Genomic DNA, 18,566 nt, shown 5'->3' with positions numbered 1-18,566 from the left:
CCCCTTCTGAGGCAGATATTCAAATAAATGATAAATATATACTCCATATTCCAGTGCTATCAAAGGCATGTATTTGATCTCAGTGTGCTCAGAAATCATTTAAACCTTCTAACTATTCCAATATATCAGGGTCAATCATATTTTTCTAACATGGCCTCTCATCATAAAGCATCAACAAAAGCTATTATGCTATGAGTTTCAGGTACCATTTTTGAGCATATGGTACAGCGTTTTAACACATACTACGCACTATATATGCATAGTATATATGTATACATACATAGTATATGTATGTGCACAAGGTGTCCATGTGCTCTCTGAAACTCTGGGAGACACAGAGCTGGTGGGAGAGGGAGCCTGGACATCTGTTACTCAGAGACAGGATATCCCACCATCCCAGTCACAGGACACCTGGGTTTCAGTGCCTTCTAGACCTTGGTTGACCTTAGGATCTCACCTCCAAGGGTTGTCCATCTTCACTATCTGGAGAAGACCCAGGAAGGCATTCTCGTTTCTCTGCGTGTGTGCAGAGGTTCAAATAACTATAAATATAGATTCTATATTCCAAGCTTGTGTCAAAGGCACGTATTTGATCTTAATGTGCTCAGAAGTCATTTAAATCTTCTAATTATTCCAATATATCAGGGTCAATCATATTTTTCTAACATTATCTCTCATATCATAAAGCATCAATAAAAGCTATTATGAAAAGTTTATTATAAAAGCTATTGTAAAAGTTTCAGGTACTATTTTCAAACATATGGTACAGAGTTGTAACACATACTATGCATATATCAGTGACTGGGGAGGATGAATCTGAACCAGGAGAACCCAGGTAGCCATGTGACCTCTGAAACTCTGGGAGACACAGAGCTGGTGGGAGAGGGAGCCTGGACATCTGTTACTCAGAGACAGGATATCCCACCATCCCAGTCACAGGACGCTTCAGTGCCTTCTAGACCTTGGTTGACCTTAGGATCCCACCTCCAGGGGTTGTCCATCTTTACTATCTGGAGAAGACCCAGAGAGGACATTCTCCTTTCTCCAGTTCCTTGTAAGTAAGAGTTTCTGGTAATTGATAAGTACCAGCACTGATCTTTCCATATATTCCAGGGCTTATCAATAGCAATATTTTTGTTTCAATACATAAAAAAAGCCATGACATGATTAGAATATCAGACTGGCTCTGGATCCAGCTATAGTTTCCAGTGTTCTCTTTAGCCATACAATTTTGAGTTTATCAGTTTCAGATGTTCTTTTTTTTTTTCTAATGGTCTTAAAATCTTTAATACATGCATGCTCAGTTAGATACATGCATGCTCAGTTGCTTCAATCCTGTCTGCCTCCTTGTGATCCCTTGGACTGTAGCCTGCCAGGCTCCTCTGTTCATGTGGATTCTCTGGGCAAGACTACTGGAGTTGGTTGCCATGTCCTCCTCCAGGAGATCTTCTTGACACGGAGATCAAACCAGAATCTCTTAAGTCTCCTGCATTGGCAGGTGGGTTCTCTACCACTAGCACCACCTGGGAAGCCTGATTAGATGCATACTCAGTCTGTAACTGGGTAGAAGTGACTGTGGATACAGAGAACTGGGTCTGATTTTTCCATTTCTGAGGCCATAGGGCAGGCAATAGAGGGAAAACATTGTTGTGAACAAGAGAAAAGAGATCCTTCCCATCTTAATCACAGGAAGAGATCCTCAGACAAGATTCCTCCTCCGCATCCCCACCATCCAAGGGAAGACCTGCTACCTGGGGCAGCGTCAGGGTCTCCATCCTCTCCATCGTCCCCTGTGTAATACGGCAGCTTAGTTGCTGAGTCATCAGACAGGTTACCTGGTAGGGAGAAAATTATCACAGAAAAATGGAAACCTTTCCCCTGGTAGGAGGCCTGCTGTCATAGTTTAGAGGAAATACTGAGACTTCAGACTTGTAGACAGAAGGCTTGAAGCTCTGTGTGAAGCTAGGTTAGTGAGGTTGGGTCTCTATTTGCTGAAAACAACACACAGTCGGCTCATGAGCAGAGGGGAGGGCATGGGATTTACCTTGGCTGTCCAACAGGTCATTCCTCCCTGGTTTTATGAGATCATCAATCTCCTGGTACAAGCCTTCACCAACTACATCTTCGAAAGCAGATAAGGCTGGGAAAGTGGCTTGAGTTAGAGACTCACCCTAGAGATATTCCCTTTACCAATAGACAAAGCCTTTAGTGCTGTCCAATGTTAACCCGTGGGAAACCCCTCTGAGCGGCTCAGGCTTCTTTCTTAGCTATATGGAACAGAGCTAGGTTTCCTGACCCTGACCTTGATCCCACACTCAATTTCCACCGACAGTGTTCACACAGGAAGTCATACTTCTTAAAAAATTTTACATTCGAACCAGGACCAAGGATTCAACTCTTTCAAATCTTGATGTCTACTGTAGAAAAGGTGGAATTCCGCCAGATAATGAGGATGGAGATCAATACTTGTGCACTTTCTTGATATCACAACAGATTCAATTCCTTTCCCACCACTTTCCATATCATTTAACATCCCTAAGGCCCACCTTGGCGCTCTACTCTCCATCTGTATAGCTGAATCCCCAGGATTATGAGGACTGTGAAGAGAAGGGCTCCCAGAATAATGCAGAGAACCACGGGAAGGGAGACGATGCCAGGGTCTGGAGCTGAGCCTAAAATGATACCTGAGGAGAGAAGAGGGCCATCGGGTTTTATGAGGTTCATAAGTTCAGAAGAACCCCTCTGTCCTTATCCTGGTCCTCTTCTGAGTCTTCAAGGCCATGAAGTCACCATTAAGATACAATGGGTTTACCTGAACCCCAAGATGTGATCGACACAGGTCCTTCCCTAAGCTATGTCAAGTGTCTTTTCATTCTGGTTCTAGAGGATTTTTACAGGATGACAGTTGGTAAACCTCTGGAGGACTCCAGCTGCCACAGCTTAACAGGACTGTAAACACATGATCATTAAACTTTTCTGTACTGAAATGGGTAATTTTGTCAGAAATATAAAGACACATAGTGCATGCTAAGTCGCTTCAGTCTTTGCAACCCCATGAACTGTATCCCACCAGGCTCCTCTGTCCATGGGATTCTCCAGGCAAGAATACTGGAGTAGGTTGCCATTTCCTTCTCCACAGGATTTTCTTGACCCAGGAATGGAACCCACATCTCTTATGTCTCTTACATTGGCAGGCAGGTTCTTTACCACTAGCACCACTGAAAATACGGGGGTCTCCTCTGAAAACAGCTCAGACCAGCAGAACCACTTAATTCAACGGGTGTGAGGAACCGCTGTCCTCTCACCAGGAAAGAAGAAAAAAAGAATGGATTTTTGTACCAAGTTGGCCTGAAAAAGCCACAGGATATGCCTATCATCAGGCTCTCCAGGTGGCGCTAGTGGTAAAGAACTTGCCTGTCAGTGCAGGAAACAGAAGAGATGCCGGTTCAATCCCTGGATTGGGAAGATCCCCTGGAGGAGGGCATGGTAACCGACTCCAGTAGTCTTGTCTGGAAAATTCCATGGACAGAGGAGCCTGGTGGGCTACAGTTCATGGGTTTGCAAGAGTCGGATACGATGAAACGACTTAGCATACATGCCTATCATCACAGGCAGGGTGATATCTCCCAGATCCCAGATCAGACAGCAGCCTCTCATAGAGCCAGAGCACAAAGCAGCAGGCTATTCCAAGAAGTGCTTCTGGGTACAAGCTCCACCTCCTTCAGTCCTAGCCCCACACCTGGTCCTCACTCACCAGAGCGGACCCCAAGCCCCTCACTCACCAGAGCACCTCACACCAGCGTCCTCCTCGTGCTTGCAGTCGCTCTGCCCCCAGGGCTCCGCAGCACAGTCCCACAGGGAGGACTCCCGGCCCCCGCACCGCACCTCGTCCAGCCAGATGCTCCCGTTTCCAGGGCCAAACGCCGCGGCCCGCACGGCTTCCAGGGCAGGGCCACAGCCCAGCTGCTGACACACCACCTCGGCCTCTGCCAGGCTCCAGGAGTCATCGCACACGGTGCCCCAGGAGCCGCTGTGCCAGACCTCCACCCGCCCTGAGCACTCGCTGTCTCCTCCCCTGAGCCGGAGCTTCTCTCTGTCTGAAAAGGCAGCAGCCCCTCCTGTGACTCCCCTGGGGGGAGGAAGGAGCCCCTGGGGGCCTGGGGAGGGGGCGGGGCTGACGTACCTGTGCAGGGGGCAGCAGCTGGACAGCTCTTGGGTCTTCTTCCTGCAAACAACAGGGAAAGAGTGGATCAGGGACAGCTGGGCGTGGTCCTGTCCAAACAAGACTATCTAAGGTCCTTGGCTCAGTCCAACCTATAGGTGTAAACACAGGCTCCTGACCTACTGGACTGAGACATTCACTGCATCTGATCACCAGCTGAAATTACTTCATGTTTTTACTTGTTTATCACTCTCAACAAATGCCACATCCCACAACAAATACATACACAGGTATCTGCAAATACATACACACCCCCACAGACACAATCTGAAGGAAAGTTCTCCTACAGGAAGAACTTTGTATACGTCATTCATTTTTGGCTATTAGGATAATCTTGGCACATTGTATGCATTCATTCACCATGTATGTATAGAGAACTTTCTCTAAATACTGTGATGGGGCTTGATATTTATTTAATGATTAATAGATGAATAAAATCCGGTGAAATAGAATCCCTTTGAATTCTTGCTAACCAGTAACGCAATGCAGGAAATACAAATTAATATTAATTTTTTGATGTAACAGAAAAGAGATATTTTAAAAATAAGTCCAGATTCACAGAAATGATTTGTATTCAATATTACATATGTACTTTTTAAAGGAAAATTAAATAGATTCTAAACTTTTTAATCTATTTTTCAGTATGATATATGGACAAGCAAGGAGATTACTATAGGAAGAGGACACTTTTTTTTAAAGGAACAGAACAAGTAGAATTTAGAGAAAGATAGATAAGTAGACAAATAGCTGAGTAGTCAGTGTCCAGAAAACTCAAGTAAATAAACTGAGAAAAGCTGTAAAGAGGGCATTGAGGAAAAAGGAAACATAGGATCAAAAGAGACACATGAAAGTATGGAAGACAAAGAAAATAAACATAAAATCAAAATAATGCAAGAAAACCAACAAATACACAGTATTTGACATAAAATATCAGAACCGGCATAGCCTTTTCATATTATATTATCAAACATCCTAACCTAAGCAGTAAGATGTCTCTAAAAATGATATAAAGAACTCTTTTGGATGCTTACAAGTACAGAACTGGAAACCTCACTACCTCTCAATTCATTGTGCTTGATCATAGAACATTATCATCAAAATAAGGTCTTATAGCTTAATATCCCTTCAACCTTCCACAGGAACAGGAAAAAGAGAAGAGGAGAGAAAGGCAAGGAAGGGAGTGAGCTTCTGTCTTGGAAATATCTATTGCCCCATGCCCCCCAGCTGTGGATTTCAGGCAATTCCTAACATATCATACAGGGTACGCCCTAATGGTGCATGTGTGTGTGTGTCTGTGTGTGTGTATGTATGTATATATGAAATGAGGGGACAAAGGGGCAGAGAACAAAAGGTTGAACGAAGGGAAAACACTGTGAAACTGCAAAAGAAGGAAGTAAGAAAATGACAAGGGGAAGGAAGGAAGGTGAAAGAAACCAGGAGCAAAGCAACTGTCACTCATTTTAGACCTGGAATGTTTTAGGATGAGACTTATGAGCTCTTACAAGTTTATTGATCTTGGAGCTTCTCTATGATATAGCTTTAGTTGAATAGTCAAGTTATTGAAACATCCTGGCATTTTCTATCTAGATATGAAAATAATAGTCCAATACTTTCTAAGTAATTTGACAATATCTATTAAAATATTTGTATGTGTCTATATACATGTGATAATACCTGTATATCCTTTGATCTAATAATATTACTGGGGTGTAATCCTAACTAATAAACTCAGCAATATATAGAGATACTTGTATGAAATGCTTACTATAAAATTCTTCATTGTGGAGAAAAAAATTAAAAGCAATAGAACTACCTGGAGGAGGAAATGGCAACCCACTCCAGTATTCTTGCCTGGAAAATCCCATGGACGGAGGAGACTGGTGGGCTACAGTCAGTGGGGTCACAAAGAATCAGACAGGACTTAGCAACTGAGCACGTACCCATGCACCAGTAAATAGGCAAATGGTAATATGAACTGGAGTACCAACCTCCCATTAATGAAATATTATGTCATTGTTTTACAAAGAGAGAAATTGGAGGAATATTCATGATATGTTTTTAAGTGATAAAAAGCAAAGTTAACAATAATGTGTATGATATAATCCTAATTGATAAAAATCAATAACAATACAACATTAACATAAACTTTTATGGTACATGTGTTTGGATATAAATATAATGATGGAGGAATCTGAAAAATGACATATATCAGTCCATTAATCTTGCTTACTTCAGGAGGATACAAGTGGACAAGTGGTCATGGGAAGTGGTTCATTTATCTTTTTCACAAGTTAGATGTTTGCTTACAAGTAGGCAATGTCTTTGTAATTTAGATGAAAAAGAAAGGAACTGGTCTTTCTCTAAGCATGAAACAAGCCAGTGGAGAGGATATATATTCGCTGGTGCCAAGCAGGCTACAAGTCCAACAGGAGCAAGTGTGGCTGATTCAAGGAAGAGACCCAGAGACAGGCAAAAGGGGACAGAAGGAAGGACAACTGGCCATCCTCTGTGCCACCAGTGTTCTTTTACCTGGTAGTATTGTTCTTTTCCTGGGAGATCATCCCAGAGGTGAGATTCCTTACATTACTTTTACTGAGGGTAAGCCCAAACCTTTCTCCATTTATCATCAGTGTCCTGCCCCCTGGAGCAGCTTTGGTGAATCTCCTCCTTCCATGGGAAAGTCCTTCAAAGCCTCAGGTCAAAACTTAGGCTACATCTACTCTGGCATTTCTGCTAATTAGCTTGATTACAGACTTCCTGTGACATGGTTTCCAGTTGTTTTTTGCTTGGACACTGCACCTCATCTCTGTGGTATTTTCCACATAAACTGCCGTCAGCTCATATTTCTTTACTTTTCCCATTGAAACAATATTGAGATATGTGAATTAAATAACCTTGATCCAAAATTCATTTTATAGACTCAGCTTAAACCCATCAAGTAGATCTGAAAACACAGAATTGCACTAACAACGTCCTACAGAGTTGGGACAGACACATAGAAACAGACCATAAGTCACCTGCACACGAGATATAGGCTTCATCCTTTGGAGAGCATGAACTGTATTTCCAAGGATCAGAAGGACACTGCCAGAGAGAGGTGTCAGTTTTCCGACACTGGATTCCATCTACCCAGCGGGGTCTAGAACCTTCCCTGAGACCAACAGAAGTGTTGAGACTTCCACTGTCCCCACAGCCAAGCTGACTGCAGATGATGGACACGGTGACCTCATCCATGGGGCTGCGGCAGACACTGCCCCAGGTGCCGTTGTAGAAAACTTCCAGCCACCCAGCACACTGCTGGTCTTCGCTCACCATCCTGAGAGCCAGGAACTCTAAGATGGAAATGGAAAAGACAGGACACAGTGAGCCCTGCACTCAGTGCTCTGGGTTTTCCTCTCTCCTAGAAACTGTGACCACACACCCCTACCTCAGCTGAGGAAACATCTACAAGGTAGCAAGACAAATGTTTCTCCTTTTAACCCTATTTTGTCCATTTGTGTCTATCTTTCTAAATATTTCTACCACAATGATGTAACTGATATGAACATCAGAGGAAGACCAACCTGGGCACCTACAGGGAGAGGTAGCTGAATCCTGCTTCCTGACAAAAACTGCTAAAACAGTGTGTGAAAGGATGTGATGTGGACAAAGAGGTGGTAGATTGAATAATGAACCCTAGATATGTCCATGTCCTAAATGAATCCCTTGTATTTCAAAGGGAACTCTATAGATGTTATTAAGACTAGAATCTTGGAATGGTGAGATTAACCTGCAATATCATGCATTAACCAAGTAAACCCAGTGTAATCACATCCTTAGACCTACCATCTGAAAATCGAAATTATCTTTTTGACTGTATTTAGAGGGAGATGAGACATGGAAGAATGGTTAGAGAAGGGAATGCTGTTTAAAAAAGAAAGAGGGCTCCAAGCCAAGGAATGAGACCACATAGAAACCAGAAAAGGCTGGGAAAGGAGTCCTCCCCAGAGATTCCAGGAAGAACCCAGCCCCGTGGACACCAGGATGTTAGCCCTCAGAGACTCTCATCAGACTCCTAGCAAACACAACTGAACAGAGTAAATCTGTGCTGTCATTACATCATCACCAGGATCTTAGACTGTACTACAGCGGGGAACTGAAGAGAGAGCCCTGCTTTCATGTGGAAACTAAGAAACGGCTCTGCCAGGAAACACTGCTGAGAAGAACGGACCAGAATCTCAGTTGCTGCAGGAGGAAGTGAAAGCACCTCGTTTTCAGCTCTGCTGCAAAGACAGGCTCCATGGGAGGAAGCCTCCTACTCTAGTCCTTTTAGCATCCCTCCATCAGCACTCCTGGTGGCTCGGAGGGTATAGCATCTGCCCGCAATGCGGGAGACTCCGGTTCGATCCCTGGCTTGGGAAGATCCCCTAGAGAAGGAAGTGGCAACCCACTCCAGTACTCTGGCCTGGAAAATCCCATGGACGGAGAAGCTGGGTAGCCGGTGGACAGCGTGCAGCACAGACCTGAGCAGACGACCCCCGCGTCCTCCTTGTGTCTGCAGTTGTGCCGCCCCCAGCCCCGGGAAGGGCACCTCCACACGTGGGACTCCTTTCCTGTGCAGTTCAGGTCGTCCAGCCAGATGGGCCCTGATCCCACCCCGAAGTGAGCAGACCTCGTGGCGTTGAGGGCTTCTCCACAGCCCAGCTGCCTGCACACCACGCGGGCATCGTCCAGGTCCCAGCCGTCATCACAGATGGTGCCCCAGGAGCCCTGGTCAAGGATCTCCACTCTCCCGGCGCAGGGACCGCCCCCGTCCACCAGGCGGAGCTGTCTGCTGTCTGAGGAGAGAGAAATGGGACAATGGGGACCTGGGGAATGAATAGGGTCTTCTGTCCTGTGGGACCCTCACCTGAGCAGTAGGGGGCGCTCTCCACTGAGGATGCAGAGTCTGCTGGTTCGGACATGGAGTCGCACTGGGGCAGCACCTGGGTCTGGTTTCCTGCAGAAACAGCAATGATCAGAGAGTTGTTAGGGTTGGCGGTTTTTAAACATATTCACAAAATCTTTGATGCTACATCCACCAGTATTCTTGCCTGGAGAATCCCATGGACAGAGGAGCCTGTCCCGCTACTGTCCACAGGGTCGCATAGAGTTGGACATAACTGAAGCAACTTAGCACGCTCACAGGACCACTAAGTAAGGTCTATGCCTCTTTCCCTTGAAGCTCTGCTGACCTTCGTGAATTCCTAGTAAGCAAAAGAAGGGAGTGAAGGTAGCACTGCTTGATTCTCAGCACTGGGTCTGAAAACTCGGACAACCTCCTGTGTAATCGCTTAGGACTTTGCTTTAAGGCAAGTCTGCCCTGTTAAGGCTCTGTCCTGCAGAGACTGCCTCGTGCAGGTCTCTGGTCACTCGGTTCAACCCAGCTGCCAGGTTTGTTCATGAACCATCCTGGATCTCCAGTTCAGTTGTGTCCCCAGATGCAGTCAGCCCCATCTGATATCGGACCACGACCTGATAAGACCCCAAGACAGAAGGCAAATCTGAGCACGTCCCAAATTCCTTGCACAGGAAATCATGAACAGATATAAAAAGGCGTTTTAATCCAGCCCAGGTTGGATGCATGAGACAAATGTTCAGGGCTGGTGCACTGGGAAGACCCAGAGGGATGGGATAGACAGGGAGGCGGGAGGGGGGATCGGGATGGGGAGCACATGTAAATCCATGACTGATTCATGTCAATGTATGGCAAAAACCACTACAATATATAAAATAAATAATAAATAGCTTTTTTTAAAGGCATTTTAAGTTGCTAAATTCTGAGGGACATTTTGTCATGCAGCAATAGTAACCAAACACTTATACTTACCATATTATTAATACCAAGTATTTACTGAAGACAAATGAAGTACTTGTCTTTAAAAGGACTTGTATATGCATATGCATAGCATCTTTATCCATAATGACTCAAATTTGGGGTGTCACCTAAAACACGTGACATTGCTTTTGGAACAAAGTAACAGGCAGAATCTAAAAGGGTGGAGGAAATTATTGGCAGAAACCTGATGGGCTTGGACAATGATGTCAATGAGGACTTAAAAGAAAGTGAGGAAAATATGATTGGGAGCTGAAGGAAAAAATACACAGTGATCTGTGTTATGCAAAATAAAATGTCTCTTTAAGTGACTAGATTTTGAAGTAATTTGTTACAGGGCAACAGTAACCAGAAAACACCTTCTCTCAATCTCAGTTAATTTATAGAGCAAACCAGCAAAACCAGTCACTAAATATTTAGAACATTTGAATGGTGTGATTTAACAAACATGAAAATCGAAACTATGAAATACACCTTATTCCAAGCACTTACAGGTCATTTACCAAGGCAGATCATATATTATGCAAAAAGTAAGATCCAAAAATTCTTCAAAGTGCTAAAGTCTTTATAAAATATGTTCTGTTTTAGGTTTTGTGTTGTGTGTGTTTTTTTTTTTAACTAAAGTAGCATTAAGCTAAAACCAAAAGACAAATAGCAAAACCTTCTGTGTGTGAGTGTGTGCTAAGTTGCTTCAGTCATGTCCAACTCTTTGTGACCCCGTGGACTGTAGCCTACCAGGCTTCTCTGTCCATGGGGTTCTCCAGGCAAGAATACTGGAGTGAGTTGCCATGCCCTCCTCCAGGGGAATCTTCCTGAACCAGGGATCCAAACTGTGTCTCCTGAGGCTCCTGCACTGCAGGCGGATTCTCTACTGCTGAACCACTGGGGAAGCCTTTAAAACCTCTGTCAGTTCAGTTTGGTTCAGTTCAGTTGCTCAGTCGTGTCCGACTCTTTGTGACCCCATGAATCACAGCACGCCAGGCCTCCCTGTCCATCACCAACTCCGGGAGTCTACCCAAACCCATGCCTATCAAGTCGGTGATGCCATCCAGCCATCTCATCCTCTGTCATCCCCTTCTCCTCCTGCCCCCAATCCCTCCCAGCATCAGGGTCTTTTAGTGAGGTATAATTTTCATGAAATAAAATACATTTATTTTGGGTATGTTTTCATAAGTTTTGACAATTGCATGCACCAGTGTAACCACTAACACAATTAAAATTCAGAATACATAGGATTACCCAAAAAGTTCCTACATGATTTTTGCAATCAAAAAAAATTGCAAACCCAGACCCCACAAACCCAGACCCAGGAAATATTTATCTGTCTTCTATCACAATGGGTTAATCGCATTTTTCTAGAATTTAATAAAACCATAAAATATGGAATTCCTTCTACATGACCTCACTTAGCATGCTTTGAGATTTTATGAGTAGCTTATTCTTTCTATTTTTAAAGTCTTACATTGTATGAATATGCCATAGCTTGTTCTCCTTTCTTTTGCTGAAGAAAATTGGAGTGGTTTATAATTATTTGCTCTTTTGAAGAAAGATGTTCTGACTTTCCTTGCCTAAAATTTTGTGGACATACCTTTTCATTCCTCTTAGGTAATAGAAATTTTGGTAACATAGTAAGTGTATGTCTACCTTAAAAAAGCTTGATTTTTTTGAAAAAAGTTATTTTCTTTTACATTATCATCAGCAATATATGAGAGTTCTAGTGGATCAATGTCCTTCCCCAAACTTGGCATTGTCAGGCTCCTTAACTCTAGCTAGTCTAGCTTAAGGATTTATATCTTTTCATACTTTAATTTGAATTTCCTTAATAATAGTGATATTGAGTATCTTTTCATTCACTTACTGGCCATTTTGCATATCAACTTTGGAGGATTGTCTTTTTTAATCTTTTGCCCAGGTAAAAACTGGGTATTTCTTTTTTTACTTTTCTGTTAAAAATTTTTCACTTATTCTGGACATAGGTCCTTTATTAGATATATGTATTGCAATTAATTTCTATTAGTTAAGTGCCTTTTCATTTTTTTAATGTTTTGTTTCAAAAAGCAAAATGTTTTAATTTTGATGATAATTATTTCTCATTTTTTATAGTAAATGCCTTAGGAATTGTTTGCCTACTCCAGGATCATGATAATTTTTCTTATGCTTTCTTCTACAAGCTTGACAATAAAATTTTATATGGGAATGGTCATTTACTTGAGCTACTCTGATGGACTGAGGGTTTTCTACAGGATGAGGATGGAAGAAATGAGGCTTCTAGTGTGAAAAAAGGATTGTGGTTCATTTTTTTCCCATGAAGATATTCAGTTAGCCAATCATCCTTTGAAGAGATTTTATTTTCCACCTAGAAATACCTCTATGCCTCTGTAGACAACTAACTTATTATAGTTGGCTATGGGTCTATTACTGAACTTTATTATGTTCTGTAGATCTATTTAGCTAACTTTATTCAATGACCACATTGCTTTGGATACTTTGTAGGAAACTTGAGGTTAGGTTACTTCCATTTTTGCCATTCTTTTTCAAACTTGTTTTGTCCATTCCAGTTCCTTCCCACTTAAATATATAATTTGGAATTGGCTTATAAAGTTCCACAAAAATATCACTTGGATTTTGATTAGGATTAGATTGATTGTATAAATCAAGTGAAAAGAATTGACAAGACTATTCAGTTTTCTAATCCATGAACATAGTATACTTTTTTTTAAGATGTTCTGTGATTTTTGATGTAAAACCCTTTAGATATTTTCCTAAGTGTCTTCCTACATATTTAACAGTCTTCGTACTATAATTAGTGGAATTTTTCCAATTTTTCCCTAGTTTTTGCTAGCATAAAGAAATACCACTTATATCCAGGTCAAGCCTCATTGGTCATTAGTGAAGACAATCAGTGTACATGAATAAACCATATGTAAGTCAACAATCAACAACCCTAAACAATGTGAAAACAAGCTGGTCCTGGATGTTACCAGTAGAGTTTCAAATTTTAAACAGCACACTATAATCATTTAGTTATCCCACTTCAGTCAATATTTTTTTCTGTTACTTTTATGATTCTTTCTTTGATTTTTTTTGCAATTTAATTGCAGCATTGCTGGGGAAGGTTTATTTGCATTCGGATAATGGGGTGATCTATTAACTTTGTCAACTTCTCCCAAGTTTGAAAAGTCTATCACTATAATTCATTTAAATAAACTTTCTCCCACCTTCTCCTTCTCTTCTTCAAAAATCCCAATTATTCTAATATTTGTATGTTAGATGGAGACCCACACATCATGTTGACTATCTTTGTTCCCTTTTACTCATTTCATTGGTTCTCCACTGACTGATTATTTCAAAGATTGTATCCTATAGTCATTTATTCTATCCTGAATTTTATCTACTCTGTTGTAGATGCTGTTTATTGCATTTTTTTTCCATTTTATTTATTAAATTCTTCAGCACCAGAATTTCTGTTTGGTTCTTCTATAGCTTCTCTTTGCTAAATTTCTCATTTTGTTCATCTATTGTTTCCATGATTTCATTGAATTGCCTTTCTTTCTTGTCTTATAGCTCATTCAGTTTCCTCAAAACAGCTATGTTGGGTTCTTTATAAGCTAGATCACAAAGCTTCATGTCATTGACATATGTCTTTGTCAGTTTTGCAAAGTTACTGTTACTCTTTGGTGATGATTACTTTAATTCTTCAAGATCCTTGAAATTTTGTATTTCTGCTTTTGCTTAGATGTAGCAGACACTCCATCATATCTACTAGTTACCTTCAGGTGGTATACACACTTCTCTGAGCTTGTATAGACTCACTTGCTCTACATGTTTTGCTCCCTCTTGTAGCAGAAACCTTAGACTTTAGGTCTTCTCTGGTCCTTACAACTCACCCAGTTGCTGGGAACCTCTCTTCTGCTGTGCTACAGCTCAAGTCTATGGTTACCTCCTTGCCCACTGCCCCTCGTCTGTTTTTTTGAGATCACTCCATTTACTGGAGTTTGTTTTCACCTCCACACTTGGGAATACACAAAAGCAGCAGTTGGGAGGGTGGCAGTAAGTATGAATTTAGTACTCAGGAAACTGGAGTAGCCATAGACCCAGGATGGAGATCTTTGGCATTCTCCTAGAGGCTTATAGATGGGCTTCTTGCTGAAACCCTGAGCATAGTCAGCACATCCCTTTTACACCCTTTGGCATTCTTAATGACCTTTCACATCTTCTCTCTGCAATCATGGAGGTTCAGACCCAGAAGTCTGGGTTCTGATGGAGACAAATTGATTCCCCGGAAGTATAGAGTGGGCAGTAGCTCACTGCTCTCCTTTTTCCCCATTGGAGAAACACCACCAGCTAGTTCAAATTTATGCTTTGTCACCTTGGGATTGAGCTTCCCTATTAGCTCAAACAGTAAAGAATCTGCCTGCAGTGCAGAAGACCTGGTTTCAATCCCTGGATTGGGAAGATCCCCTGAAGAAGGAAATGGCAACCCACTCCAGTATTCTTGCCTAGAGAATCCCATGGACAGATGAGACTGGCAGGCTACAGTCCATGGGGTCGCAAAGAGTCAGACATGACTGAGCGACTAACACACACACGTCTTGGGTTGAGGGGTAGCACTGGCAAAATCCTTTCATCCTCTCCAATCATTCAAACTTTTGGCGGGGACAGGGAGGGGATTGCTTCAACAGAGTACTGAAATTTCCTATCAGGAATCCTGGACATCTAACAATTTTCATAAGTGTCTAACCTGGTAAGCACTAACCAGGTTTTTCCAGGTTTTCTATGACCATGGCCCAGGTGGCTGGGACAGGTTCACCAGCTCCTACTGGGTCCAAGCTCTACCAATGTCTACATGCCTATTACTGGATGCCTAGGTGGGTGACCATCCTCCTGGTCCCATGGTAGAATATTTTGGATCCCACAACTTTCACAGAGGCTCTTTTAATCATGGATATACGGTTAATTAGTTGTTATAAAGAGAAGCAAATAAGAGGGATATCTTATACCACCATGATGCTGACATCACTCCCTCTTTGCCAAGACTTAAGCATTTAGCTAAAGTGGAGAAATTCTTTGAATAGTTCCAGTTAAAATGACATCAGAACCAATAGAAAATCTGAATAATTCTGACTTATTAAAAATACTGAATTTGTAATTAAACTTTTCTACTATAAAGCCAAAACAACTTCAGGTTCAGATGTACTTCAAAAAAAAGCAGTTAATAATAACCTGTGAAATTTAAATTTCCTGAATTTGAATTTGAAAATGTTTAAATACATACTGAGGAACCTGGTAAAGGGATCTGATGTGTATAGTAATTCTCACATGGTTTAGTGGTGGAAAATCCCTGACTGAGGTATATACTTGTTGCTTATATATTATTCTCTTTGATTATACTTAAAGAGCTATTTTACTTAACATATGTATTCCCCTTAATGCTTCTTGCCCCAATTTGAAAATTGAATGAATAACGATGGAACCTGTATTTCATCATGAAAGTTCTAACCTTTGAAGCCTGTTTCCCCTCACTCTCTGCTCTTGAGGACATCTCACTCCAGGAACATGCTGAGTACCAGTAGCCCTTCCTTCTCTCCTACCTGAGCAGATCACAGAGGCCATGTTCCCATGGGAACAGTCAGGATCACCCAGGGCAGTCACAGCGCACTCCCACAGGAAGGACTCATCCCCCCAGCAGTGAAATCGGGCTTTCCAGAGCTGATCATTTCCTTCTGTTCCTTCTGGGGTGGAGATGGCGACTCCACAGCCAAGCTGACGACAGACAACATTGGCATTGGCCAGACTCCAGTGGGAGGCACAGAGAGCTCTCCATCGTCCAGAAATATTCATCTCCACCTGCCCCTCACACTGAGAGGAGCTGTTTGTCACGAGCCGAACTTCTGTGTATGCTGGCAGAAAAAAGAAAAAACAAAACAAAGCAAGATTTCAGCAAACTCTCATGATTTTCTTCCCCCAACAGAGTGTGCAGGGAGGTTAAGTCCTGATCTTCATCTCACCTGAACAGACAACCTGAACAGCTCCACTGTGGTGGCACGTGCCCCCTGGACAGGGCACTCTGGGGCAGACCCAGAGCTCAGGCTCCTCCCCCTCACACCTGAACTCTTCAGCCCAGACCTGTCCATCTGACTCTGTAAAGGGCATATGTCCAAGGACAGACACAGCCTTGCCACATCCCAGCTCTGCACAGATGACCTGAGCATTGGAAAGTGTGAAGTTCCCATCAGACACTGGGATCCAGTCTTCTCCAGAACGTACTTCAACTTGCCCTGAGCAAGGTCCATTCCCTCTAGCCAGATGCACAAATCCTAAGAAAAACAAAAAATAAAGCCAGTGGGTATTCATGATCCTGGCTTGAAAACTGGAACCAACACGTCAGAGGCAATGCTGTGAAAGCTTTTATTTTTCTAGGAGTGATACATGGAGAAATAACTTGACAGTTAGTGTCATGATTTTTCATGACCAAGTTTCTGAAGAGAAATCCAGAAGGACTTGCAGGGACAGTTTGGCATGACTGAATCCCAACAACGTATACTTGGGGGTTGATTAGAAATGTGAAGTTCTTATGTAGGGGCTGGGAACCTACAGGACCCAAGACAGATCATCTGAAATGGTTGAACACCAAGAAAGTATATTTTAGCATCGGTTGGAAAAGTAATTCCTCCACAGGGCCTGTGTGTGTGTGTGCTTAGTCACCTAGTCATGTCCAACTCTTTATGACCCCGTGGACTGTAGCCCACCAGGCTCCTCTGTCCATTGGATTCTCCAGGCAAGAATACTGGAGTGGGTAGCCATTCTCTTCTCTAGGGGATCTTCTCAACCCAGGTATTGAACCCAGGTCTTCTGCATTACAGGTGGGTTCTTTACCATCCGCGCCATAAGGGAAGCCCTTTAGGAGCCTAGACCCAAGGAAATAATGCATAATGTGTGAGCACTAAAAGGTGAGTGCAGAGATATGAAGAACAAAACCAACTTAGAGCTAAATGGTTATGAGAGACTAGAGACCTATCATCCAAACAAAGTTAGAAAGCTTCCCTGAGACTGGGGTGGTTAATAGCCTGATTAGTTTTCTCCCCCACAAGGCATTCCTCAAAGGGCTTGGGGTAGAGAAAATCATAAAGGCTGGATCTGGCCTCCAGTTCAAGATGGCAGTGTAGAAGGACGTCTACTCATCTCCTGCAAGAACACCAAAATTGCAACTAACTGTTGAAAAACCACCAATAGGAGGATGCTGGAACCCACCAGAAAAAAAAAAGATACCTCATGTCCAAAGATAAAGAAGAAGCCGTAACAAGGTGGTAGGAGGGGTGCAACACAATAAAATCAAATCCCATACCTGCCAGGTGGGTGACCCACAGACTGGAAAACAGTAATACCAGAGAAGTTCTCCCAGTGTTGTGAAGGTTCTGAACAACACATCAGGCTTCCCAGCCTGGGCATCCCACAAAGGGATTGGGAATCCCCAGGGAATCTGGCCTTGAAGGTCAATGGGATATGATTATAGGACTTTCATGGGACTGGGGGAAACAGATGCTCCAATCCTGGAGCCACAAACAAAATCTTACATGTGCCAAGACTTAGAGGAAAGAAGCAGTGACCCCACAGGTGACTGAACCAAAACTACCTGCTGGTGTTGAAGGGTCTTCTGTGGAAGTATGGGTCAGCCGGGGCTCACCACAGGAACGGGGGTACTGGAAGGTCCCCCTTGGCATAAATACTCTTGGAGTTCACCATTAACCCTACCATAGAGACCATAGACCCCAGGGCTGGATGGCCTCAGGCCAAACAAATACCAAGGAAAGTGTGCAACACCACCTATCAGCAGATAATTGGATTAAAGCTTTACTAAGCCAGGCCCTGCCCACCAGAGCAAGATCCAGTTTTTCCCATTACCAGTCCCTCCCATCAGGAAGTTTACACAGCCTCTTAGCTTCATCCATCAGAGGGCAGACAAAAGAAACAAGAAGAAGCACAGTCTCACAGCAGCTAAAACAAAAACCATATTACAGAAAGTTAATCACAATGAAAATGCAGAAAATTATGTCCTAGATGATGGGACAAGCTAAAACCCTGGGAAAACAACTAAATGAAGTGGAGATAGGCAATCTTCCAGAAAAAGAATTCAGAATATTGATAGTAAAGATGATCCAGTATCTTGGGAAAACAACAGAGGAGATGCCAGAAATGTTTACCAAAGACCTACAAGAATTAAAGAACAAACAAACAGAGATCAATAATACTCTAGAAGGAATCAATAGCAGAATAACTGAGGCAGAAGGAAGGATAAATGACCTGGAGGACAGAATGGTGGAAATCACTGCCACAGAACAGAATATAGAAAAAAGAATGAAAAAAAAAGAAGACAGGCTAAGAGAACAGCAACATTTGCATTATCAGCTTCTCAGAAGAAGAGAGAGGAAGGTCCTGAGAAAATATTTGAAGAGATAATAGCTGAAAACTTCTCTATCATGGGAAAGGAAA

General features: G+C 42.7%; 1 protein-coding gene across 1 annotated transcript in view; it reads right to left on the bottom strand.

Moving 5' to 3' along the window:
- LOC122423344 (antigen WC1.1-like) overlaps window positions 1-18,566 on the bottom strand; it is a 75,518-nt gene that overhangs the window by 44,044 nt on the left and 12,908 nt on the right. The window contains exons 3-9 of the mRNA XM_043440299.1: window positions 16,085-16,393; window positions 15,668-15,976; window positions 9,111-9,200; window positions 8,725-9,039; window positions 7,240-7,554; window positions 4,184-4,225; window positions 3,783-4,097 (exon numbers count right to left, since the gene is read on the bottom strand). Coding sequence (XP_043296234.1) covers window positions 3,783-4,097; window positions 4,184-4,225; window positions 7,240-7,554; window positions 8,725-9,039; window positions 9,111-9,200; window positions 15,668-15,976; window positions 16,085-16,393 — 1,695 coding nt within the window. The remainder of the gene's footprint in view (window positions 1-3,782; window positions 4,098-4,183; window positions 4,226-7,239; window positions 7,555-8,724; window positions 9,040-9,110; window positions 9,201-15,667; window positions 15,977-16,084; window positions 16,394-18,566) is intronic.

The sequence above is a fragment of the Cervus canadensis genome, chromosome 21 (assembly GCF_019320065.1).
Source record: "Cervus canadensis isolate Bull #8, Minnesota chromosome 21, ASM1932006v1, whole genome shotgun sequence".
In the NCBI taxonomy this organism is placed as follows: Eukaryota; Metazoa; Chordata; class Mammalia; order Artiodactyla; family Cervidae; genus Cervus; species Cervus canadensis.
Note: the sequence above shows the minus strand (reverse complement) of the source record. Positions and strands in the feature narration are given on the sequence as shown.